This window comes from Macrobrachium nipponense, chromosome 41 (assembly GCF_015104395.2).
Source record: "Macrobrachium nipponense isolate FS-2020 chromosome 41, ASM1510439v2, whole genome shotgun sequence".
NCBI lineage: Eukaryota > Metazoa > Arthropoda > Malacostraca > Decapoda > Palaemonidae > Macrobrachium > Macrobrachium nipponense.
In genome coordinates, this window is record NC_061102.1 from 35,883,131 (window position 1) to 35,909,179 (window position 26,049).

Consider the following 26,049-nt stretch of genomic DNA (forward strand, 5'->3'; position numbering starts at 1 on the left):
ATTATTTAGCTAAAAGTTTCTAAAAATTGGCATCTAGAATTTTGAAAATTTGCGATTTGTGCTATTTGTAGCGGCTAGGTGACAAGCCCCACACACTTTTGGGGCTAGAAAGGAACAACTAGCAAACATGGCTTCAATTTGTTCATGCCCACCTTCCCGTGAGGGGAGGAGGGAAGGGTCTGATCATATAATTACTGGGTAAGTATAGTAAATAAAACTTTATTTGATTGGAAAAATGTCATTTTAAATTAAGTAACTTACCCAGTCATTATATAGCCGAGTCCCACACTGACAGGAGGTGAGAAAACATGACCTCGTCTATCCCAACACATTATGTAAGATAATGAATTGAACATTGATAAGATTGCTACCATTGCAATAATGCCAGTAGTTCCTTACCTGAAAAATGAGTGGCTTCATGAAGATACTGCCTCCATATGGCACTCATTTATCTGATAGTGGCACAGCAGTAAAGCGAAGGGTCGCCTACTATGTAGTGGGTGCCTTGTAGCAAGGATGATTCCAATTGTTGACAAGAACCAGGTGGCCCTGCCCGGGGCACAGTACATAACAGAACACATAAATGTCAACAAAAGCTATTAAAATTAAAAATATACTATCACCCAACCAAATAAACTGGAGGGTACTCCGGTATATATAGTACTCCCGGGCTCCCATAAAATCAAAACCATAATTTAAGGCGGAAAATGAAGGAAGGGATGCTTCCTATACTTCCTCTCCCAACACCATGCCAGCCACTGAAAAAGGACCAACAGTACTGCAATTACTATACATAGACACTTTCCACTTATTTAAGATAATGCGATGCAAAGACTGTCTTACACCTTCAGAAGATCATTTGCAAAATGGAAGAGAGAGATAAATTGTGCTTAAAATCCATGAACGTGGCTACGGCCCTTATTTCATGAGCTTTCACTTTACACAAAGGAAAATTATCCTCCCCTAGAGGGGAATGAACTTCTGAACACCACAACGACAACGATGGGCCCTGTATCTTCTCTATTCTGCGAAGGTAAAACTTCAGAGCTCTCACAGGACATAAAACTCTCGTGTTTGCTTGAGCCTAAAATTTCTGACAAGCTCTTAAATCATGAAAGAGCGGGGTCACGGACTAGAGATTGTTTCATTTTTGGTTAAGAAGCCTAGAGAAAATGAGCATACTGCATTCCCTCCTGAAAAACCCACCTTTTTATCTAAAGTGTGGATTTCACTGATCCTTTTTGCAGTAGCTAAAGTTACTAGGAAAAGGGTTTTCCTAGTAAGATCTCTCAAAAGACAGTATCTTATAGGCTCAAAATGTGAACCTGGTAACCATTTTAATATGATGTCCAAATTCCAGGGAACCACTGCCTCTTCCTTCTGCCTTGTCGTGTCGAAGGATTTAATTAAATCCAACAAATCTTGGTTGGAGGATAAATCTAAGCCTCTATGTCAGAAAACCAAACTCAACATGGCTCTATAGCCTTTAACATTCTTCAGACACAGCAGAAAATCTCCTATTTCATCTACAGATGTCCGAGGAGACAATACTCTGTTTTCTCTGAACCATGTCCTAAAAATGGTCCACTTAGCTTGGTATACTCTATCAGAAGAGACTCATCTGCAATTGGAGATAGCTTGCGCAGCCGACTTTGAAAACCCTTTCTTTATGACATTAGGAATGCAGTCAGGGTCAGAGAAGACAACCCTTCATGGAATTGCCAGAAATGGGGTTGTTTGAGAAGACGAGTCTTTTGCAGAAGTCTTGGAACATCCACCAGCAGTTCGATGAAGTTTGGGAACCATTCTTTGTTGGCCAACAGGGAGCCATCAAAATCATGGACACATTTTGGTGTTCCCAAAATTTGTTGATCACTTGTCTGACCATGGAAAGGGGGGGTTGAGGGGGAAGCATGGCATCTGTTGCCCAGGCTAGGGGATCCGGAACTGGAGAACAGAACAGTGGAAGCCTATTAGTTTCTTGATGTGGAGAACAAGTTTAAGATTGGAGTTCCCCACAACTTCCAAAGGTCTGAGTTTCCCCTGTATAGATCTCATTAAGACTTTACATAACTTCCGAACCACGTCAAGAATGAACTTCTATCACCAAAAATACACATCTCTAGCACCTCAATTGAATGCACAAGAATCGAACTTGCAGCCACTGAGGTGACAGGTCAATACCATGCCGATCACACTAAAGAGGCACTTGGCAGTTGTGTTGTCTGAGTGTATCGTTACAACTTTGCCCGCTACTTTCTCCTTGAAATGTTTAAGACCCAGGTGAATTGCCTTCAAATCTAACATTTATTTGCCATTTCCCCTGTCTTTAAGACCATTTTCCCAACACTTTGCTGTCCCCCAGAACCGCTCCCCAACCTAGACTTGACGCATCTGAAAAGAATTCCAGGTTTGGGTTCACTGGATGGAGGGATTTTTCTTCCGACAGCTTGCTCTTTACCTTCCACCAGCATAAGTCTGTTAAATGTTTTTATTTCCAGAGTCACAGGAAAAATGATTGAGTCAGGGAATACTTTTCTGTACCAATTGGCTCTCAAATAATAGAGCGGTCTTGAGGCAATCTGCCCAGATGAACAAACTGTTCCATCATGGACAATGTCCCCAGTAAGCTCATCCAAACATCTGCAGAACAGCAATTGAAGTAAAGAAATTTTTCTACTGTTTCCAGAGATGATTGAATTCTCTTTGGAGACGGGAAAACCCAAAACTCCGAGAGTTTATCATCATCCCAGCGGTGCAAGAACTCTTGTGAATACTTGTGGTGCTGTAGACAGGCCAAAACACATTGAGTAGAATTGGAAAACCTTGTTTTCGGAGACAAACCTCAGGAATTTCCGTGATTCCTGGTGAATCGGGATGTGAAAATGTGTCCTGCATGTCTATGGACGTCATCCAATCTCCCTGATGAATGGATGAAAGAATGAACCGGTTCGTCTCCATCTTCAATTTTGTCTTCAAAACAAAAACATTCAATGCTCTTACGTACAGGACGGGTCTCTAGCCTCCCGACACTTTTGGCACCATAAAAAGATGATTGTAAAAGCCTGGGGAATTCAGGTCTACAACTTCCTCTGTTGCTCTTTTTTCCATGAGAGAAGCAATTTCTCTTGAGAAGGCTAAAGCCCTCTCTGAACCTTTGAAGTAGGCTATTAAGGGCACTGGAGAGTTCAATATAGGAGGCCGTTTGATGAATGGTATCTGTTACCCCTCTAGCAAAACGTTGACAATCTAAGGTTCTGCTCGTCTCTCTCCGCGAAAAGGGATGTGTCTGAAGGGGAGACACTGTCATAGTCGAAGTAGACAAAACTACTTTTGGATGACTAAGAAACTGAGTGAGAAGGTCTTGTGTACACTTCTTCTGCAGACCCGATGAAATCCCCAGAACTACATCTTGTGGAAACAAATGCTGCTGATTTCTGTGAGGGTGTTACGGCCTTAGAAGCAAGGGTTCCCTCTTCTTAAGAATCCCCATTGTATATAAGGAAGCTAGTTCCAGAGAGCCATCCTTTACTCGCACTGATCAATGCAAGACAGGATCCCCAGCCAGTCCAAAGAAACCTCATCAGCGATATCAGGACATTCCCTAATCTTATTGGCGAGTGCTCCTACTGCCCAGTCTAGGAAATTAAATACCTCAAAAACTTTAAAAATACTCTTCAAGAGGTGAGCCGTCTCCGAATAGTTAAACATAACTTTAGCTGCAAGAAAAGCCGATCTCCTCCCGGCATCAACAAGTCTGGAGAAGTCCCCCTGGGAGGAGGCAGAAACTCCCAAAGAAGGAGCTTCTCCGGTAACGAAATACCCACGCCTTCTCTTAAGCCTTGTAGGAGGAAAGCAAAAAATGGCCTTACCCTGATCTCTTTTCTCCAAAAGCCAGGCATCGATGTTATTGATGGCTTTCTGGGAAGATGCAGATGGCACTAAATTAGGAAGCAAGGAGGGATCCTGTACTTCGAGCTCCCATAAGGAAAATGGAAGCAGGCGCCGCAGGAGTCGCTGGAGAAAAGAAATCAGAAAAGTTAGAATCAAGGTACATCAGTAAAAAAGAATAAGCTGAAGAACGAGAATCCTGATTCTCATCCCCTTCCTCCTCCGAGGAAACAGGAGACAAGGTTGAGACTGGATGTTGAACTGTCGGTTGAGGAGTAGAAGTAGTCTTCTTTAGCAAAACTTAAATACTGTCAAGCTTGCTCTGAATAGGATCCCCAAAGAAGGGTCCTGTGGGCCTACAGAAGGAGCTGGCTGAAGGGCAGTTGACTGATGAACAGACATAGAGGCTGGGAGACCACCAGAAGAAGATTCCACTGAATGAGAAATAACTTTCTCCAATCCTGAACAAGGGAAAGGAGGGCGCTTGAGCGCTTCTGGGTAGTCTACTGCAGCCAAAGAGGTAACGCCGACTAAGCATCTATCCGTAGATGGGCGCTTGTACACAATCAGGCGCTTGAGAAAACTCTGATGAGGACGACTGATCTAAAAATGGAGAAGGAATGAGCTCTGAGACACTGCTTGGAGCTCAGGTGCCATAAGCGCACCTAGCATCTGAGGGCGCTTCAGCGACGACAATCTCTGAGATGAAGAACGCTTGCAAGACAAATGGCACTTAGAAGGAGCATTCTAACTTTCTGCAACTGGAAAGCCAGACAAAAAATGCTCTGGGCTTTCCCAGCAACTGCAGGAAGGCTGAGGACTAGTAGGTGGATCCCTAGTTCTCTTACACAGTACAGGAGAACATGACACATGCCTAGTGTTTGTTTGTTTGTATGGTGTTTTTAAGTTGCATGGAACCAGTGGTTATTCAGCAATGGGACCAATGGCATTACGTGACTTCCAAACAACGTCGAGAGTAAACTTCTACCACCAGAAATACACATCTCTAACACCTTAGTGGAATGCCCAAGAGTCACATACCTAGCAGGTCTTTTCAAAGGGCGTGAAGCATCCAAAAAACGCCACTGACATCAAGGCGAAAATTCATCCAAGCTCAAAGAAAGTTGATGAACATCCAAAGAAATGCCTTTCCAATGGCATTTAGCTGACAACTGTATTTTGCAACAGGTTCAGCAGCGGGGGCAACAACCAGGATGCAGACCCCACCAACCTCCTTTAGGCTCCCAGTTTGACTCCTCCCAGGTGCTGGGGAGAGTGTCATTGACTTGGCCTAGGAGAATCGGCAGGCTGGGAGGCCACCTCCTCATACACTGTACTTGCACTAAGTGCTCCACTAACACATCACGAATGCTAGGATCTACCGCACGCTCCAAAACAATCCTATCATTCATTAATACCTTAAGAGAGGAAGCTAATTGAGAGAGAGATTTGGCAAAAGATTCGTACCTCTTATCAACCCTACTTTCGAGACTGGCAATGGTGTTGGGTTCGGAATTAAGGGAGCTGGGAGGAAAAGGAGTGAGCAGGTGCAGGGTGAGAGTTAGGAACAGGATCAATAGCAATAACCAGTTCAACAACATTAACATCATCAATAATATCATCCTGATGTGATTCCTGGCTAACCAAAGCTTTCCTAATCCGTCTAGCTGTCACTTTTCTTTCTCTATCCCTTTCCAGTTTACGTAAATATGATTTCAAGGTCTTCCATTTATGCAAGTCCCAATCTTGACAATCATCACACATCTAATGTCTGTTGAACAAACTTGTCCCCTAAAATCTGCGCAAATAGTGTGACTCATAAGATTCCTTAGTCATACGGGTATTGCAACCTTTGCTGCAATACCTAATACCGGAACTGCTAGAGCCCGACATACTAAGCTCAAGTCCGAAAACGTCGTTATTGGTAAAGTCACAATCATTAATAAAAGGTTCAAAATAACAGAGCCTAACTTTATCTAAATGTGCCAAAAGGCAATACAAAATCAGAATACTTCACCAAACCGAAGGTAATACAACAACGATAGAACAAATTCCCAAAATTCAGCCTGAGATAACAGTTGAACTACAACCATCAGCCAGCAGAAACAAAATTGAGGCCATGTTTGCTGGTTGTTCCTCTCTAGCCCCAAAAGTGGGTGGGGTTTGTCACCTAGCCACTAGAAATAGCGCAACTCGCAAATTTTAAATAATCTTAGCTGTCAATTTGTAGAAACTTTTAGCTATATAATAACTGGGTAAGTTACTTCATTAAAAACTATGGTTTTCAGTGTCATCTACTACAAAAATATTGAGCAATCCATTTGGGATTCACAATGAAAGATCCTGTTCTCTGGGTACATCAAAGAATATAAAAGCTACTGTGTTCCTGATTGATGTGCTACATTGCAGCATTAAAAGTGCTTTTCACAATGTTTGAGAACTTTAACACACTACACCCTCTTATACTTATAACCAATAAGTCTGAGACAAACCACAAGAACAATGTGAGAGAGAGAGAGATATGAAGACTTAAATGAGGTATTAAAAAATGCACCTGCATACATTTTCACAAGACGACGACTGTGAATGCAACTGATTTACAGAGTATGGCTTGTGAAAATGTAATTATACTCTTACAAAGTAAAATTTTAATTAAATTTTATGAAGCTATGTTATGTTAACCTAGGGTTGAAGGGTTACGATTTCTATTACAAACTTTACTGTCTTGTCTATAAAGTTTGTTTCATAATAAATGATTAAAAAAAAAAAATCTGGTCATCTAAAGTAAACTCCAACAATCCTAAGCTACCTTAACTTTTCACTAATACCAATTTTTGCATGGGCTAACAACTGGTTTTGGAACTTGTTGATAGGAGGAGTGAACTCAAATCTTCTTTTAGTAGATGAACTAAAATCTTCATTGTGACTTGTTTTATGTTTTTTTTTTAATCTTATTTTGACACTTGGAAAGCAAATGGTGGTATTGTGCACTGTTGAAGCCTCTTGTTTTGACATTAAAATAGTTGAAGGTATTGTGCATTGTTTAAGCATATTTTTCACATTAACAAAACAGATGGTGGTATTATTGAAGCAGACTCCATATAATTATGAAAAAAATGTAAATAAGAAAATGAGCAAAAGAAAGCTTCAAACACAATCAATATATTTCCTCAAGTACATTTGTAAATTAAAATGCACCCTATGTACATCATTGTCCTTACCCCTTAATCATTCTGGGTGTGATAATATTGTACTTTGTGTTCCCTTGGATTCAAAGACTTTTCATGTTACCTATGCTATCAGGTGGTTATCATTGCTATTACAGAATGTATATCTTTTTACCAGACCACCAAATATTATCTCTCTGATACTCTAAGAATTTATTTTTTCCTATTGATGCACATACGACTTATGAATGCATGTACAGTACTTACAGGAACATAAACAATGGACCCCTGTATTCACATTCTCTGGATTTGCAGATTTCTCTCTGGAACACTTCCCCCCATTATTCGCTAAAAATTTGCCTGTGATATTTTTTATGAGAAATACCCATAATTTTTTTTTATCAATTTCATCACAAATTACACTTTTTGTGATAAAACTATTAAAAAACAGGGTATAAAAATTTTTTGTGGGTTTTTCTTGAGTTTTAACTAACAAAATGGGAGGAGGTTTTAACTGTTTTTATAGGGGTTCCAACTATTTATGAGTTCTAACTATTCGCAGGGGTGAGGGGGTCTGGTATGCATCCCCTTGTATTTACACATATACAGACATGCACTCATACACATACATACATACCTATATACAGATGTTTCTCATTTAACGTAGGGCTTACTTCAAAATTAGGTACTGCTCATAAGGTATTATACTTTACAGATATTAATAAAATAATTTCTAGATGGGCTTTTAGTTATAATTTGATTTGTTACTTGACTACCTTCCATACACCATTTCACTACAAACAAGCTGTTACTTTTTTTTATGCATCCTGAGTTACTTTTGTCATTCCTTTGCAACCAAAGATGACATTTTGGTCATGGCAGCAGTCGAAAGCAACATATGACCATTTGGACATTTCTGGATCAAATGATGATGATAAAATAACATGGTCCTTGATAAAATAATATGGTCCAGAAAGTAACTGATAAATTATTAGCTTAATCAAATTCACAGACAGTCCACTGGCTCCTTTCAAGGATCAAAGGAAAACCACCAATGACTAAATAAATACTACTCACAAATATAGGTACAACTGTGCAAGTATGCAATATTTATGATTCGAATACAGTTTCCTTAAAATGGTTAATTCAGATTTGCTGTTTTCTGCTCACTGAAAAATGGGAAATTGAAACAAAATCTGTTTAACCATAGAACACCTAAGCATTTCTCTACATTCATGAAATGGGTCATGAGTGGTTTATAAAAAATCCATGGGTCAAACAAGTAATACTGGACAGATAGTTCCTGATTTGCAAGTGATAATTTCCCCATTGACTGGTTGTAAGTTTAAATTAACTTGTCAGACAAGTAAATATATAGAACAAATGCTCATACATTTCAGTTTTGTCTTTAAAAAATTTCTATTTATACTAAGTACCAACCATGGCCTTGAAATGCCTTACCACTTTGGTAATCAGAGAAACATTCCAAGTTGATATAACTTCCATCTCTAAGACACCTTTAGTTTTAAATTTGATTAAAGAAGTACAACAGTCATTCTGGATGCTGTAAATCTGATTCTTGTTCATGCACTTTTTGGATGATCAAGCATAGAATATTACTTTCAACCTGTGCATTCTTCCAAAATCATGGTTAAAACTTTTGCAAGTGTTGTATGTAATTGGTGTTTAAGCTTAGGCATATGTTTGTGCATCAGTCTTCTTTATTAAACTATAATGACAGATAAGTTATATCTTTATTTCCAGGTTTGCTTCCCATGCATAGATGCTAATACAGGCTGTCATCAATGTAAACTAGCATTAAAATTTGGTACATCACGTAACAGTGACCTTCCAAAGCTCAAGCATCTTGTTTATCTGCCCTGGTTTTCCCCCCAAGAAGTGCATTACTGTGTCTCACTCTCATTTATCATGCTGTACTTGAATCACAATGTACCCTACATGACTAACAAAGGTAAATCCTCTATAGTAGAGAGGAATGGAGGCAGAATTTCATACAAGTTAAGTCTCAACTATCCATTTCATCATCACAGGCAACATAGCATTTGCTACAAAGCCACATTCCTTAATCCTTATCCTTACAAATGGATAACAACCAACCTCCACTTGCAAAGTAAAAGTAATCAAAATAGAAACCCAAGCAAATACCATAAGAGCCAAAACTAACAGATCCATCATGACCAGGTTTTCCTGGCAAACTTTGTTATAAGATACTGTACTATTCACCTATGATGTGGATGAAATTCCCCAGAGTGGTAGCAATATTTAAAAGCATATAACTGATGCAATTCAGATGCTTTTTTAGTAGTGTCCATAAGTGAGAGAGATATTAGTAACTGCTTTCTATTTTGTGCATTCACTTTGTTTCTACTGTGACAATCAAGAGTTGCTTGTATACCTGTTAATAATAGAAAGCTACTTTACCTTGTTCATCCTTTGTGCTTTCTGTCAAATATACTTGTAATATATGAAGTATATAATTATTACGAAATCAAAGCAAAATTATATACAAAAATGCACAGAAAAGCAGAATCGAGCAATAAAACAATGTATTCAGTTCACCTAAAACATTGACATCATATTGTGTCAAAGCTAAAGTTGACTAAATTCAGTGAAATATGTTGACCAGAATTTTAGAAGAGGTAATGACTTCTGGCCATTACTCAGCTAAATTTCAACCACCATGTTATCACAACAGACATTCAGTGCATATTTGTGCCTACTGTACATAAATGCATTCTTGCTGTGACTAGGTTGTACACAAACCTTTACAAGAAATAAATTTTGGAGATTAAAGTATGATTGAATCTCCCATCAAATTTTGGAAAACAATACTTTCATCTGTTTATGAATAATTTTTCCAGACTTGCAATTCATACCTTCAACTGATTCCTCTTATCTTCTGGCTTTAATACATGGATACCCCAATTATTTTTTTTATATTTATATTTATTATAATAAACTACAGCACAGCTGACCAGTTACCTATAGGATAAAATATATTTTGGCCATAGTAATTACTCCTCTGCAATAATTAGGCTACCACCTCCCCAACTACCTGCAGCTAAAGGGTTAAGCATACGTATATGAACATAGATCAAATTATATTACTTTAAATTGGCATCCAAATTTACAAGGGTATTTTTCCACTTTTGTTAAATTTTCATGTTTCTATATACTGTACCCTAATGTTAAGTTCTTGGTCAATCAGTCTCCATGAAACAAAGCCAAGATTTTTTAATGTTTAAAGAATTGAATATAAACCTTGAACAAGCATGTTCAAAGGTCATGACCTTAAAGTGGATATGCTCTCATCATGAAGTCAAATCTTTGCATCCTATCTCCCTGATATTCTCCTGCATTATTCAGAATTCTCATTGAATCAGGGTTTGTTTGAAATGTGCTGCCATTTCAACTGGCTCATTGCTCTTATTAGTACTAGTCAAAATTTATCTTAATTTGTTCCATACTTTCATCACAGCCAACATCCTACTTACTCGAAGAGACTCAGAAATGTATTTCTGCTCCTAGCTCAAGCCCTTTAAGTTATTTTACAGGTGCTCTCCATAAGGATTTTAAATAAGCATCATATACAGCTGTTTTTATAACATTCAACCTCATTGACACATAATCAAAGCAGCAAATGCTACTCACATTTCAAAGAACAACCCCCCCTGCTGAACAAAATTCACTGAAGCTATGGTTTGCCTCATCAACTAGGCAAAAGGTCAAAGCTATTTGCAATTTCTTCTTGATAATATGTCAATGATGGACATAGTTGTATTTGAAGTCAAACCTTCTGTTAAGAAGGAATAATTTCATTTGGCAATAGAATTAATTCATTAAACACGATGAGAGCAAATTAAAAGAATGAACATGGTTTTTAATGTTTTAGCTAGGCTTTTAAGGCAATTAATAAAAAATTTTCAGTTTGGGAAACTCAATCTATGAACTACTGTGCAGACACAAAACACAAGTCAATTATCTCCTAAGGACTTGTGGATAGTGGTTTCTTATTATAAAGCTTAACCAAACCAATTAGCTAATTTATTTAGTTCTAACAGGGCTAGCCCAAAAAATCTGTCTTTATTGATAATCAGGTTTAAAAATGATGAAAGATTCTGACAAAATTTCTTTTATTGTAAAACAGAGGTCTGCATTGTTTGCATAATTCAAGCCCACAAATATAGGCTCAATATGCATGATGGGTTTGTGATGACAAAGACTACTATGATGAAGATTGAAGGATAACAATATTTTATACTGAAGGGAAAGACTTTGTTAATTTGCCAACATACTGGAATGTGAAGCAGTAGCGAGATGATGAAGTGGAAATGTATCCAGACTACTGTTATCAATAAGAAAAAGTTCAACCAGACCACTGACTCAAAGTACTCAACTGTTATAGACTTGGACTAGTGGTAATGAACAATATCCCTTTATAAAATAGCAAAAATACTATTATGTTAATTACTTGAAGCAAATGCTTCCCTATAAAGTGAAGAATTGGGAATCTGCAAAGAAAATGGATGGAAATTCTGACTAGGTGTCATGAGATCTTGTAGCACTGAGCTTATACTACAAAATGCTGAGATAAGACATACATATTTTGGAAAAAGTATATTTAAATTAGAAAGATGCCAATTTGGACTGAGATAGATTAGGAATGAAATATAAAAAAATCTAATAAATATGGAAGCATTGAGGCAACAACCAGCAGTGTTATAATCGAGTCCACATCTTTCGAGCCCAAAACCAACTGCAAATCTACACCATCTAAGCCCAAGGTAGAGTCGGAGCCAAAGTCTCAGTCCAAACTGTCTTGATCCAAGTCTAGCTTTGAGCCAAACCTCAGGATCAATGTCTGAATTTGTGTTCAAGTCCTTGTTTAACATTATGTATTACAGCTTTGTGAAAATACTTCGCCTTGTATGAATAATTGATAACACTTTAATTCTTGATGCAGTGGCTGCTCACCTGGATTTCATTAACAAAGGCTGATGGCTGCTTGCCTGGAATCTTTGTTGTAGTCTTGCTACACATCTGGATTTTCTTTAATGTAGCCAGGAGGCTGCATTTGAGAGCAAGTTTTCCTTCTGTTTCAAGGAAGGGTAACATTACTACATTACCTATAGGACTAAGTCCATCTTCATGCCCCTCAGAATATAAGATTTTAAATACCCCTGTTTTATCTGATATTTGAGAAGCTGCGCTAAGGATTTGTACAAATATTGAAGATACTAACCTGCTACTAGCATAACATTTGGGTTTCATAAAGACCTTGGTATTTGTGAGGCATTCTTATCAATATCTACCATTCTGCAGTGCTCTTGATGAGAGTGAAGAGGAATGCATGGTCAGTTTAGATTTTAATGCAGCCTCTTACCTTGTGAATCACAAAGCACTTTTCTAAAATCTAAGATTGTTAGGAATTGGTAGATCTTTTATTATTATTCTAAATGAAATTTTAATAGGCAGAACCTGAAGGCCTGTGTTGATGGCCAGTACAATAGCTTTAGTAATGTAGTAATTGCAAGTGTTCTTCAAGGAAGTGTTCTTGGACCTTTGCTATTTATTATCTATACTAGTGAAATGTGGCAAGGTCTGGCAAACAAACTGACTGCATACACCAATGATGGTAGAGTATTCATGATGCCATAAGCTTATACTTTCTAAAACACCAAGTAAGATAGTCAATCCAGAACACTTTGTATCCTGATTTAAATTTAAATGGTATGGTTTTAAATTTCTGACTCATTTTAAGATTTTAGGTTTAACTTTACATAAGTTATTGACTTTTGAGAAAAATATAGAAAATATTGCTTCCTTTATTTTTCAAACTAAATCTTACAAAAAAAAAAATTGGTTTAATTTTTCATGATGAAACTGCTGTATCTGTTTTAATGATTTTCTTCTTCTCTGCTTGGAGCACTGTTCTCCAGGTGCTGACTTTCATCTCAACCTCTTAGACCTTTGTCATCAGTCAAGTTTATAGTTTATTTTGCCAACTCTTTGATATTGGCTTGTGGCATAGATGTAAAGTGAGTTTACTATGTCAGGTGCATAAAATGTATTGCAATGACAACCCTCTGCACTGACCTTTACCTGATCTACCTGTGTTTGCTTCCAACACTAAGCAGGTTGGTGGTGCAAATAGTTTGTTGTTTCCTAGTTTTATTTTGGCTACAACTAAAATGTAGAATAATTTGCCTAGTGTAGTTGTGGAATCTTCTGATCTCCAGATGTTAAAGCAAATTCATTCCTGCTTTCTGCTGACATCTCCTGAATTAACGTGAATCCACCTTTTTTCCCCATTCCCTATTTAGTTATTTATTACCTCTGTCCTATAAGTTACCTCTCTTTACAAGCTGATTTCCCTTTGGAGACCACCTGGATTTATTTACTATTCAGAAGTTTTTTTAGTTGAAGATTTAAATAAAGAAAAAGAAAAGAAATGCAAAACTAAAAATGGCCTTTAAGATTTGCAGTTCATCATAATATCTAAAGCAAAAGGCAAAAGAACATTATACAGACAGTCCCTGGTTATCAGTGACCCGGTTTTATGGTCCTTGTCTAGCGCAATAAAATCGGTGATTTATGGCGCCATAACGGGCCGAGTTCCAGTTATCAGCGCCATAAAGAGCCTTATGGCATGCCATAAAGCGGCAATAATAAGTTATGGGGCCATAACATACCTAACAGAGGTGCCATTATGGCTCCATAAATCACAGAGTTTAGAGGTTAATGGTAGTTTTTCGCTTATAATCACCCCTCTGAGAACGGAACACCCGCCGATAACCGGGGACTGCCTGTAACAGTTATTTTTTATGAAATAGTAAAAAGTAACATTAGCAAAATATAATGGACACACTTCCCTGGCATGACTGTGAGGCACCACAAGATCTTGCACTGGATTGTTGATAGGAAAGTTTGAAGTTTTAAGTCCAGTTATGGTCGTCCAAAAGTTAACAATTTAAATATTTTATATTACCAGGTTTTCTGACACTTGCCAAGATACAAATTACTAATGAAGAGGGAATATATAGAAATAAAGGTCAACTTCATAAAAATCACCTAACTATCAGCCAAACTGAACTATGCATGTATCCTAGTAGTGTTGACCTTTCAAGAAATTGGAATTTATTTAGCAGCAGTCAATTTTTTAAAGATTTTAGTGGTGTGTGTTGCCATACAACAAATATAAAGCTGTGTGTTATCATAATGCATAAATACAATACCGTGTATTGCTAAAATGTGTAAATACATTGTTGTGTGTTGCTATAATGTTAATGCAATGCTGTCTTGCTACAATGTATAATACAAAGCTGGGTGTTATTTACACACTGCAAAATAACATTAATATGAAGTTCATAAAAAAACTTGAAGCAAGTTGCTCTTGATATTGCTACCAACATTTCAAAGTATGAGTGATAAGGTATGGAAACTAGCAATATTTGTACCTTGCAAAATTAACCTTCCAAACACTTATGTGATGCCAGTAATACATGTTTCCATCTTGTAACAGATGTGAAAAGTGAAAACTGGAAACAATTCACAGGTGTTTCCCACCAGATGCATTCAGTTCTCATCCATTAAAATTTGTGTACTACCCATAAAAGCTGCCTGGCCAATTATCATGACCAAAAGGCATAGAACAGAGTCTGAGTCTGAGTCTGTTCCAAGGTTTATCCACCTTTCAAATTATTTGGAAATAAGAAACATTTGTAACCTTTAGTACAAATTGCAAGCCCTTCATTATGAATTCTACCTAAGGATTTTAAGACAGTGTCTGATGCTGAGCCATATACGTATTTGTTTCACATAACCTATCAAATAAGAATCCTTTTATGATTTATGGCACTAAATAATTTGCCTAATTTATCTTACTTTTAGCCTTTACATAGACAATATGAACTCTCCAGTTCCATGTGCACTGAAAATTATACATAAAATATTGGTATTAAGTTATTTCTCACTGTTTGTTCAATACTGTAACCAATTCCAGACATCTTTATGATACCATAAATAGAACTTTCATTACTAAAAGTTTGTAAAATATAGGGTACTTGGACTAAATTTGCAAAAGAGAATACAAAGAATGGGGTATGTCAAAAGTATATTCTAAAGCATTATGGCTAAGAGAGCAACATCACTGATGGAGTCACAGCCCTCAAAAGCTCTTTGGTAACCATAACAGTATAATTAGCTTGTATCTGCAAATATTTAAACCTTAAATAAACTACTTGAAATAAAAACTGTTTAAATGCCACATACCACACAACCTGTCATCCAATCCAACCATAAATAAAAAATAAAACCATTCTGAAAAGACTTAAGCTAATGTCAAAAGTATAAAAATAAAAATTCTAGAAGCAAAACAATACAAGTATTAATTATTCTTAAAATAGAAAAATATATAGTACTGTATTTCACATAACTAAAAGTTATTAGGAAATGCAATACAGAAAGCTTGTAATTTACAATTTGTGAATAAAATGTACTCAATATTAAAAAACTTATTTTTCCCAAGAAACTGAAAGCAAACTTTTGATTTTTACCAACTGACACTAACTGTCAGACAGTGAACTCCACCATTCTGATAACTTTAAATGGTAAATACAACATAATTTCTATAAAAAAAATTAGCAATTAACTTATCTTCCTTATATAGTTCGTGAAGATTGGAGAAGAGCCTTTATTAGGCTCAGAGGTCTGGATAAACTAATCCTTTATAACAATAAGAAGTAACCTGCAATCTCAGACAAATAAAAATCTAAACACTGGACAGACAAGTGTTTAATATTGCAATGAAATAACAGCATAGTACTCCCAAAACATGGCAATTATCAGGGGCTGGGAAAAATTATAATACTGTTTCAAAATACAGTATCCCTCAAATTATAAGATGCCTTTGGCAGTCTGGCCTTCTATTAAGTAACAAACTCATAGATAAAGACACTACAGAGTAGCCTACACTTGAACATGAAAGATATCCACAGCTAACAGCAATTCCATGTAAATTCTAAGCTAAACTCAACTGTATTTTACACTTATCACTCAATTTAAGAGACTTACCTGCAGAATGCATCGTGTATAAAAGGGCAGCCTAACAAAAAACTACCATTACAATGTAGCCAATAAGTACAAATTCTAATAAGTTGAGGGGTTGATGTACTATAGTTTATGTAATAAAATGCAATTATAATGAATGATCTTTGGGGCAGATACGGTATGACAGAAAATATTTGGTAAATATGGTATGACAGAAAATATTAAAAGTGGAAATTAGATCAACACCAATTATTACTGGAGAGAATGTTTATCTGTATCTCAAGTCACTTTTTTTGCATTTAAATTAAAAAATGTAAATTTATTTCATTCAGATCAAGATTCAATACAGCAGTAACACTTTCAGTAACATTCTTGGGAAGAAAGTTCTCTTGAATATATCTTTCACTACACAAGCCTTCTTTACAATATAAAAAAGGGGTTCTCTTAAAAAATCAGTAATTTACATAAAAAAGGACAAAAAACTAGTAACCGTCACAATATGCATCTTTAAATTCTACAAATGCTTGAATAAGAAAAGTATGCGTGCACATTCTATGTTACAAATATCAGGTACTGATTTGCTACAAGGAAGAGTTGTTCAATCTCCCTTACAACAAATGATCTGGAATTTCTTGAATCATTCAAGTACAATATTCCTTACATTTTGCTGATGTCAACTTAGAAGCAATCTTGGCGTATATCATACAATGGTACACCAAATTCCCAAAAACCCTCACTTTAAACAACTTGGAAGAAAAAGTTTGGTACCATAAGAAAACCACTGACATCAATTAATGTCTTTGGTATATTAAAATTTCTTCACAACATGGAAACACTCAATGTACTATCATTATTCATGACACTATCATGAAAAATAGCAACCTCTTGCAAATTAGTCTTTATTTTTGCACCTGAATTTCCTAAGAGTACAAACTCTTTACCAAAAACATAAGTCTATTGTTGCAATAGGCTAACCTGTACATAAGTATAAATTACATCCATTGCAATGGTTACATAAAATCTTGCCATTTGCTGCCATCAAAAATAATAGAAATACATTGCAAAATTCTGTAAGGTGTTATCTAAGGTGTTATCCAATTACAAGATATTGCAAAAACAAATGCATGATAAACCTCCCATAGGCCCTTCAAACAAACAAACAACAAATTCTATTTCTCAAGAAGAGATAACTACTATCAGCAAAACACTGTAAGCCAGAGGGATTCTATTAATGTGAGGTACTGGTATCAGTCATCATTTACTCTCTTGTTTTAAACTTCAAATAACAATGACAATAATTTGCTGACTGATGGAGAGACATTAATGTATTATTAAAGTAAATTCTTATATGACAGAGCCATTAAAATATTAAAGAACATTGACAATCACTCATCATTGACGACATACTTACCAATTGCTTCAGTTGTCTACTCAAACAAAATATCTGACTAAACAACCTTACTTAACAGTGTTATTTAGGTTAACCAGTACTACTCTACATAAAAAGAAGGAAAGAAGGAAAGAAGGAAAGAGAGAGAGAGAGAGAGAGAGAGAGAGAGAGAGAGAGAGAGAGAGAGAGAGAGAGAGAATCCTCAAATGTCAGAGAGCATCAAATGCACGAGAGGAAACCTGGGGAAGAATAAGAATCTCAAGTGAGGAGCCTTGAGGACATAGATGCCCTGACAACACAAGTGTTGCAACTAACAAACAAATGACATGTATCTTTGCTATTATCAATTCTTAGCACTGCAATGTACATCAAGGTTACTTCTACATTTACATCAGCACATTCATAAAATCGGGAGTCCAAAGTAACCCTCAGCTCACCGTTAAAACCCTAATTGTTACATCCCATCACTACAAACCATCCTGTCAAAATTTATTTCTCTTGACTAGTTTGCTGTAATAAAACTAGTAATCTCAAATTCAAGAAACTGTATTTAGTACTATACCTTTGTGCAATCTGAAACAACTGCAATTAATACTATGCCAACAATATGAGGCAATGATATTTAAAATTAAGATATACACAAATAATTGCTTCTTTCATCATATACAAGATACAATGTTTGAATAGTAACTGACACAAGGAGTATTATTACATGTAAGAAGAGGCAGCAAAACTCTCCATACTTCTTACATCAAATACATTTATAGAAGAATAATGGAGCAATTAACATGGAAATGTCACAACTATTAACACACCTGGCAGAGCATATGGCTTCAATGAAGCATTCTTTAAGTATATGGCACAAGACCTAATAATGATGGCACCATGGGGGTAAAATTACACTGGCTACCATCAAATTCAATGGTAAGATAGATAAGAATGTCTGGTTTCTTTCTTTCAGCAGTTAGGATTTATTGGCAAACTATGGCAAAACTATAAGGGAAACAGGTTGATATTCTATAACAATTATCTCATTTTTTCTTAAAAGAAAATAATGTACAAATATTAAAAAAGCAAGATGAGGCAATGACTAAAATATTTCAAACACCATCATTCACAACATAGTTACAGTACCTTTTCCTTAAAGACCTTGAAAATGTACAATGCTTTCTCAATTCACACACTCACTTTCAATATGTGAATAATGAAATGTTTCATACTATTCACTTACTATTATCACCAGGTATAATTTTCTTTTGCAAATAAAATAACACAACTCAAACATAATAACAACAAAAAGACTTCAGCCTGTCTCATCTAGGTTCCATTGCCTCCACTTCACGTGGTTTAATATGCTTAATCACTTCCCAATGGCACTGGAAGCATATTAATGACATTTCCATCTTTGTCAAATTCACCTGAACACTATCAGAGCTGTTGTAATTTCTTGAACAGCCCGGACATATCATTTTATTGATACGGCGGTTCATAAATATATCACACAGCAAAACTGAACACTGAGGTAAATTATTCTGCTCCTCAGTCACAAGAGAGGTCTTTACTACTGGCAGAGGTGGTTTTAGCACTGGTAAAAGATTTCTGTACTTACTGATAGGCCCATTATAGGGAACTTTATCTGAATTAACATTATTAAATAACTCCAGTGATCGGTCAAATGACCTAAGAGATTTGTGTCTTCTTTCATTAGCCTCTATTGCAGCTTTGCGTTTTGGCCTTTTTTCATCTATAATGCTTCCAAATACTGAACCTCTCGCAATTTTCACATTTGGTTTTTGGTGTTTGTCACATAAACGACTGCTGTAACAACTATAATTGTCTTCAGTGTATATGCGTTTTATAACAATGCTACACTTTTTAATCTTGGGTATAGAGCATCCAAAGCCTTCGCTAGCAGCACTAGAAATCAGTGCCAAGTCTTCACTCGTCATTCTGTTCTGATCAACTTGTTTTCGACTGGCACGAGTTGCACGTGAGGCACTACTTGAGCTAAAAAGACTTTCATTGTTAGGGGCATTAGCACACTTTTGATACTTCCTGATATTCCTTAAAGATATCACTTCACTCGTAGGTTCATCTAAATTTACCATATCACGGGATCCTACACAGGGATCTTCTTGTTCCTGTTTTATAGCACTACTACCTACATTTTCACATTTCACAAGCAATGACTTAGTATCAGCATTTTCCATGGGAGAAACACGGGCACGCAGTGGATTTGTGATTGTGATTTTCAGAGGCTTTTTCATTACATTCTTGTTTGTGTCAAACTTCGTTACTTTGGAACCAGCAAGTGAGCCTGAGTTCCTTCGTTTACGAGTTCTTCTAGGACTTTCAGGTTGTGATATATGATTGTCAGGGTTATCTTCCTCTTCCCTTTTAATGGTCCCAGGACTTAGAACTTCAGCACCACCATCTTCCCTCCCATTTATAATACTATCAATAGTCCATCTCGTGTATTTGACCATTGGATACCTAATGTGATTTCCACGGTCAGCTCCAACATCACTGTTACCTGAATACTTCCCACTATGGAAGCTACTTTCATCTGGTTTGCTGTGCAATAATTTCATCTTAATAACAATTCTCTCCTGAGAACTAGGAGAGGCTACAAGATTGGACTTCCCAGACGATTCTCCTTCATCATCTTTGTCCAAATTTTCATCAGAACTCAAGCCAGCTGTAGATCTCAATGAACTAAACTCAGACTGATTATGAAGTTTTTCCTCATGCTGTGAACTGTGAGATGGGTAAGGTTGCTCCCTTTGGTTACTGATCATTTCAGGGGAAGCACCATGACTCTTTCCCCTTAATTTCAGGCTGTGACACTCAGTTGCTGACTTGTCTGATTTCACTGGCGCACATTCCATTTCAGTCCCATCACCATCACCATCCTCATTATCATCAACATCTATAAACGCAGGGTTGCCACTACAAGAAGCATCTCCGACTACTTTGTCATCTAAATGTTTTGAAGACATGATTTGCTCTGGGGTTTTCTCTACCACCGAGTAACTGTCACAGGAGTCATTGCATGCTTCCCCACAACCAGATGTGCTCCTTATGTCACCACTTACTGCACCACTTGTATGATTTTCATGTGCAACTTCACCACTTGAGCTTGCAACTATTTTCTCATATGATGCATCTTCACTATACTTATCACAATTGAGAGGGGTTGAATTGAGCCTTGTATCACCATAGTAAGAGAGATCTCTAGCATCTTTGTAAGATGACTTATTAATACATAATTTATTGTGACTAGCATTTTCAAAGGATTCCGTAAAACTAGGAAGCACAGCAGTTTTCGTTTCATTAGATGTATCCCCAAATTCACCATGGGATCTATGCTGAGACGACAAGACTCGGAAGTTCTGAAGGCCATGAAGGTCTCCATAATTATTTGTACCAACAGCTTCTTGAGACGATGTATTACCAACTGACTCATCATATCCTGATTCAAAATCATGTGTGTCTCTCTTTACTGCTTCAACAGAGTTACAATCTAAAGAATTTCTTATGTCCCCATAACCAGTGGACTCTTTAAGCCTTGACAACACATGCTGATTAGAACATGAACTTTCTATGGTTTCTCTGTACCCTGAAAGACCCTTACTAGGACTACCATGCCCAACTCCCTCGCCATAACTAGGAAGGCTTTGTCTCGGGCTAGTATGATTATTTTCTTGATATCCATGAGTTCTATCCTTCTGTACTAAAGAATAAGCTTGATGATCTCGTGGACTTGAGTGGTCCATTCCTTGATAAGATGGAATATTTTGCTCCACAGGAATTCCATGAGATGGTACAGGATGATGCCTGGGACTAGTATGGGTTAATGAATGTTGATAACCAAGCATGACTTGATCTCTGGGACTTGAATGTGCAACATTATCCCTATAACCAGGTAATTCTTGCTCACCAGCAGATGAAGGACTTTGCATTTCCTGGAAACCTGGCAACATATCTCTAGTGTTACCATGATTCACACAATCTCCATACCCTTGAATCTGCTCTCCAGGACTAGTATGACTAACTGGATCTCTATATCGGGATGAAAGTGTTTCAGTAGGACTAGCATGATTTACTGCTTCTGGGTAATTGGACCGTATGGTACTTCTAGAATTTACAGGATTCATAATATCTTGGTATGCAGGAAGAGGTATAGGTTGTTCTGTTGGACTAGTTTGAGATACCAAATCTCGGTAGCCAGGAGGGGCTTGCTCTCTGTTGCTCGAATGTGAATTAGAGTCCCGAAAACTTGGTGGTAAAGATGTTCCATGTGTTACTAAATAATTATTTAATGTTTCAGGGTCTCTATAACCAGCTAGAACTGATTGTTCTCTATAGCCACTATGAAGATTTGAGGTTCTTGTATCAGAAGACTGATAGTCATTTGGACTAGTGAGAACAGTATGTTCTCTATATGAGGAAGGAGCAGGTGTATTTCTCATCCTGTCAAGGGAAACTGAATCCCTGTAGCTACTTGAAAGTTGGTTTGATTTATAATGTGATGCAGATTCCCTAAAGTTCTGACACATATTAGAATTTCTGTTATCAGGATGGGAAGAAATTTCTGAGCTCGACCGCTGATAATGTGATGATCCCCTGTACCCAATTTGCAACTGCTGATCTCCATAATTCTGAAGTACATGACTTTCACGTCCCATAGAACCAACAGATGAATTTCTTACACTATGATGAATCGGCATTACTTGATTACAATTCTGTAAAGGTGTATCTCTTGAACTGGAGTTAGGAAGTACCTCTCTTTGGCTATGTGTAATCTCCTGAGAACGCACTTGATTTGGTATGTGACTGGAGCTACTATATGAAGGAAAATCTCTATATGGAGTATGCATGGAAAAGTCACGGGGAGTGGCATAGTTCAGCACTTCAGAAGAATTAGCACAACGGATGTTACCTGGTCCACTGTGGATATTATAAACACTTGCATTATGATGAGAACCATAAAGACTTGAGATATCATGCAATGGAAATCCTCCACAATTAGTAATATTGCCAAAACCCATAGTGTTTGAATTTGGAACCATCCCTCCTGAGGCATTGATACTTGGATACTGAGCATTAGTCCCTTCCTGAGGATATCCTAAAGGGTGACCTGCAAATGATACACCACTACCTTGACCTAGAAAACTTCCAGCATTTGGATGCATACCAAACCCCCCAGAATTCAATTGTGTTGGAAAACCTACTGCATTTGACTGAGAGGACAACACTTCAGAACTGTTACAGGAAACATACATGTCTGACACTGAACGGCTATGAAACTCTGAAGCTGGATTATTTGAAAAACCACTAGGAGCACTAGAACTAGTCAATCTACCTGACTGGTTTCCTTGCTGAAGTGAGCCAGCAGATATGGCCTGTGAAGGATGAGACATAGGTATATTTTGTGTTATGTGTCTCTCAGAGTTAGACAGGTGAGTATTACCAACTGAATGCAAAGGAGGATTCACACCTGGATGATTATGATTCTGGTTTAAAGGCTGAATAGCCTGTGACTGATGCCCAGATCTGGATTGAGGAGAATCTACTGAATTAGACTGTGGAGATAATCCAACACACCTAGACTTTGGAGAATGATCAGACCTAGCTAAAGGTGATGCTTGTGCTCTTGACTGGGGGGAGACTTCAGACGATCTTGACTGTGGAGAGGCTTTCACAGATCTTGACAATGGTGATATCTGAGATGACCTAGAATGAGGGGACATCTGAGCAGTCCTTGATGATGGTGATGCTTCTGAAGATCTGGAGTAAGGTGACATGTCTGCAGATTTGGAGTGTGGAGACACTTCACAAGACTTTGACAATGGAGAAGGCGTTTCAGGAAATTGAGAAACTCTCACAGGTGTGGTTGTCTGCTGGTAAGACCTTGATTGTGGGGAATATTGAGCTGCAGACCTACAAGGATAACCTGAAGGACCAAGGGGGGCAGACATTTCACCTGAATTTGTTTTCAGTGCACCATGGGTATTTGAACTGGCAGATTCTTTGACACAAGGATATTCAGCAGTCTTTGAAGGGCTGTCACGCATACCACGTTCTTTGACATTCTGCTGGGGCAGATGCTGACTGTAATATGAGTGACTATTAAATCGTTGAATACTGTTATTGACTGAGGGGTCAGAATTAGCTGGCTGAGCTGAATAATGTGAGGAAACTGGGATATTTGACTCATAATCTGACTGCGAATGAGACTGACCTGATTCTAAGCGTCCATCACTTACATTTTTGCCTGACTTGCCATAAGAGTCTGAGACTTGAGGCTGTTCATAATATTCTTGAGAGTCATCTGGTAAATGATGGTCCTGAGCCCCTCCCAATCCATGCCTAGGCTCCTCAGTTGAGCTTGAAAAACCAGATGAAACAGAAGTTGGAATGGTTTTCTGTTCCTTTACAGTCTCTTCAATATTAGATTTACTATTTTCTTTGGTAACAAGTGGATTAGCAGTTATGACTGAATCTTTCAAAGGAAATGTTATAACCTCTTTCCTGATATTCGTCATACCCTCTTCTCCATCTACCATTCGTCTGACAACAGTTACACCACGTCTTGCTAACTTCGACTCTATTTCCATTGCAGATTTAGTTTTATCACTGCTACTATTACTACTATTACTATTACCTGCACAATATAAACTATTGCCCCTCTCACTAGAATTTACTTTTTCAACTGAAGAACTGGCTCTACTAGAATTTACTTTTTCAATTGAAGAACTGGCTCTGTCTTCATGTTTCTCACTAATAATGCTTTGTTTTGCATCAAACAGAGAGCCATTATTTATTCCATTAAAAAGATCTGACCCACTCACACATGGACGCACAAGCTTAGAGTCCTCATCTGCCTCTGATTCATCTAAACTCACCTGTCCTGGAAGACTGTTGCAACGCCTTTCAATCTTTTGAGCATTGTAGAATGCACCAGGAGTGCTAGGTGGAGGTGGTGTTTTGCTGCTAGGTGAGTACTGAGGAGAAATGAGGGCAGATCTCCTCCGAGCTACCAGAGACCGAAGCCCTGGCATAGCTCCAAGCCCTATCCTTCCACTGAAAAAATTTACCTAATATTAATCATTCAGAGTATAACAAATGCATTACATTCTTTAATATTAACAATATCAAGAAAAAATTATACTGACAGCCATGCTATGATCACCCAGATATAGCTTCTTAAATTGAATGTTTTAAAATATCTTTAAATTTTTCAAAAAATAATTACAACCAAATACAATTATTCATTACACTGAAAAAGCTAACAGAAATGACAAATGACTAATGTTACTATTACTAACAATTCCTTTGACTACACATTCCATCAGGCATTTGTTTCACAACAAACATGTCCCTCACGTTCGGCTGACATTTGTGATCTTAGAATGTCCTGGATAGTAGTCTTTTGTCTAATTGTGGAAAGATCATAGACCTCTATACAATACTCCCATTATTTCTTTCACTATTTAATTTCAATTCATCTTTTTTCACCTAACAACCCTTTAACGTGCAATAATGGATTTGGAGACTGTACTTCACTATTCCTTTCACATAAGAAGAAAGTGTGCATCAGGGAAGAGTAAACCAGTAGCCTATGAAACCTTCTTAGCTTGGGGCCAGGTAGGATGGAGTCCGGAATGAGGGGACGGGATGATCTTGTCCCTTAGCCATTCCTCTGCATAGTCTGACAGTCAATAAAATGTGTACTGTAGCCACAGCAAGATCATAGAGTCAGCTGAGTAAGTTGTTCTTAAGTAAGAGGATACACAAATGGACACAAATTTTTTAAAAAAATGCTCATATAGTCAGCTGAGTGGATTGTCCTTAACTAATAAGATACACATAGGCACACAATAAAAAAAAATGCTCAGCAACCATAACTAATGGCTCCTTGATCACTAGAGTGCAAAGAACTGTCAAGCTGAGGAAAAATTGAGGGTATATAGCCAGAGGAGAGGAGCATATTCCACTTCCCTTCACTTACTTACTCCTTATAATTACAAGCAATCCCTGGGTTACGTCAGGTTCGGGTTACGTCGTTCCAGACTCACAGCGCTTGCCTCATGGCGTTGTTAACTATAATTTTTCAGCGCCGTAAGTGGATTTACAGTGATGTTACCTGCTTTATGGCGCTGTAACCCGGACTTACAGTGCTATAAAAGTGTTGTGAGTGCTATTTATTACCATTATAATTATGTTGATTTGACGGCGATTTTTGGCTTACAGCGCCCTGCTGGGAATGGAACCCCCGCCGTAACCTGGGGACTGCCTGTACCTTGTTAACAAGTTCAGCAATGAAAGGCAGCTTAGTGCCAAAAATACTCCTATATAAAAGACAAACTCGTCAATTTTGTCATGATAAATAAAACAAAGTAAAAGCCTGATTAAGGAGGCTGGCCAGCTAAAGCCATTTTTTAAGGATGGGACTTTGACATTCATACCACTTAATAAGGTAACTTGGGACATCTCTAAACCGCATATGATTTTCACCTCTGACCTTCG

At 37.4% G+C, this 26,049-nt stretch overlaps 1 protein-coding gene across 3 annotated transcripts in view; it reads right to left on the minus strand.

Annotated features, from left to right (window-relative positions):
• Nucleotides 1-210: 210 nt before the first annotated feature.
• LOC135212688 (mucin-3B-like) overlaps nt 211-26,049 on the minus strand; it is a 37,246-nt gene continuing 11,407 nt past the window's right edge. For 2 of the 3 annotated variants that reach the window (XM_064246366.1, XM_064246365.1), the window contains exon 2: nt 211-24,603. In XM_064246366.1, coding sequence (XP_064102436.1) covers nt 18,831-24,581 — 5,751 coding nt within the window. In that variant the 5' untranslated portion in view covers nt 24,582-24,603 and the 3' untranslated portion in view covers nt 211-18,830. Of the gene's footprint in view, nt 24,604-26,049 lie in introns of those variants that run through there. The other variant, XM_064246367.1, reaches the window with a different exon arrangement.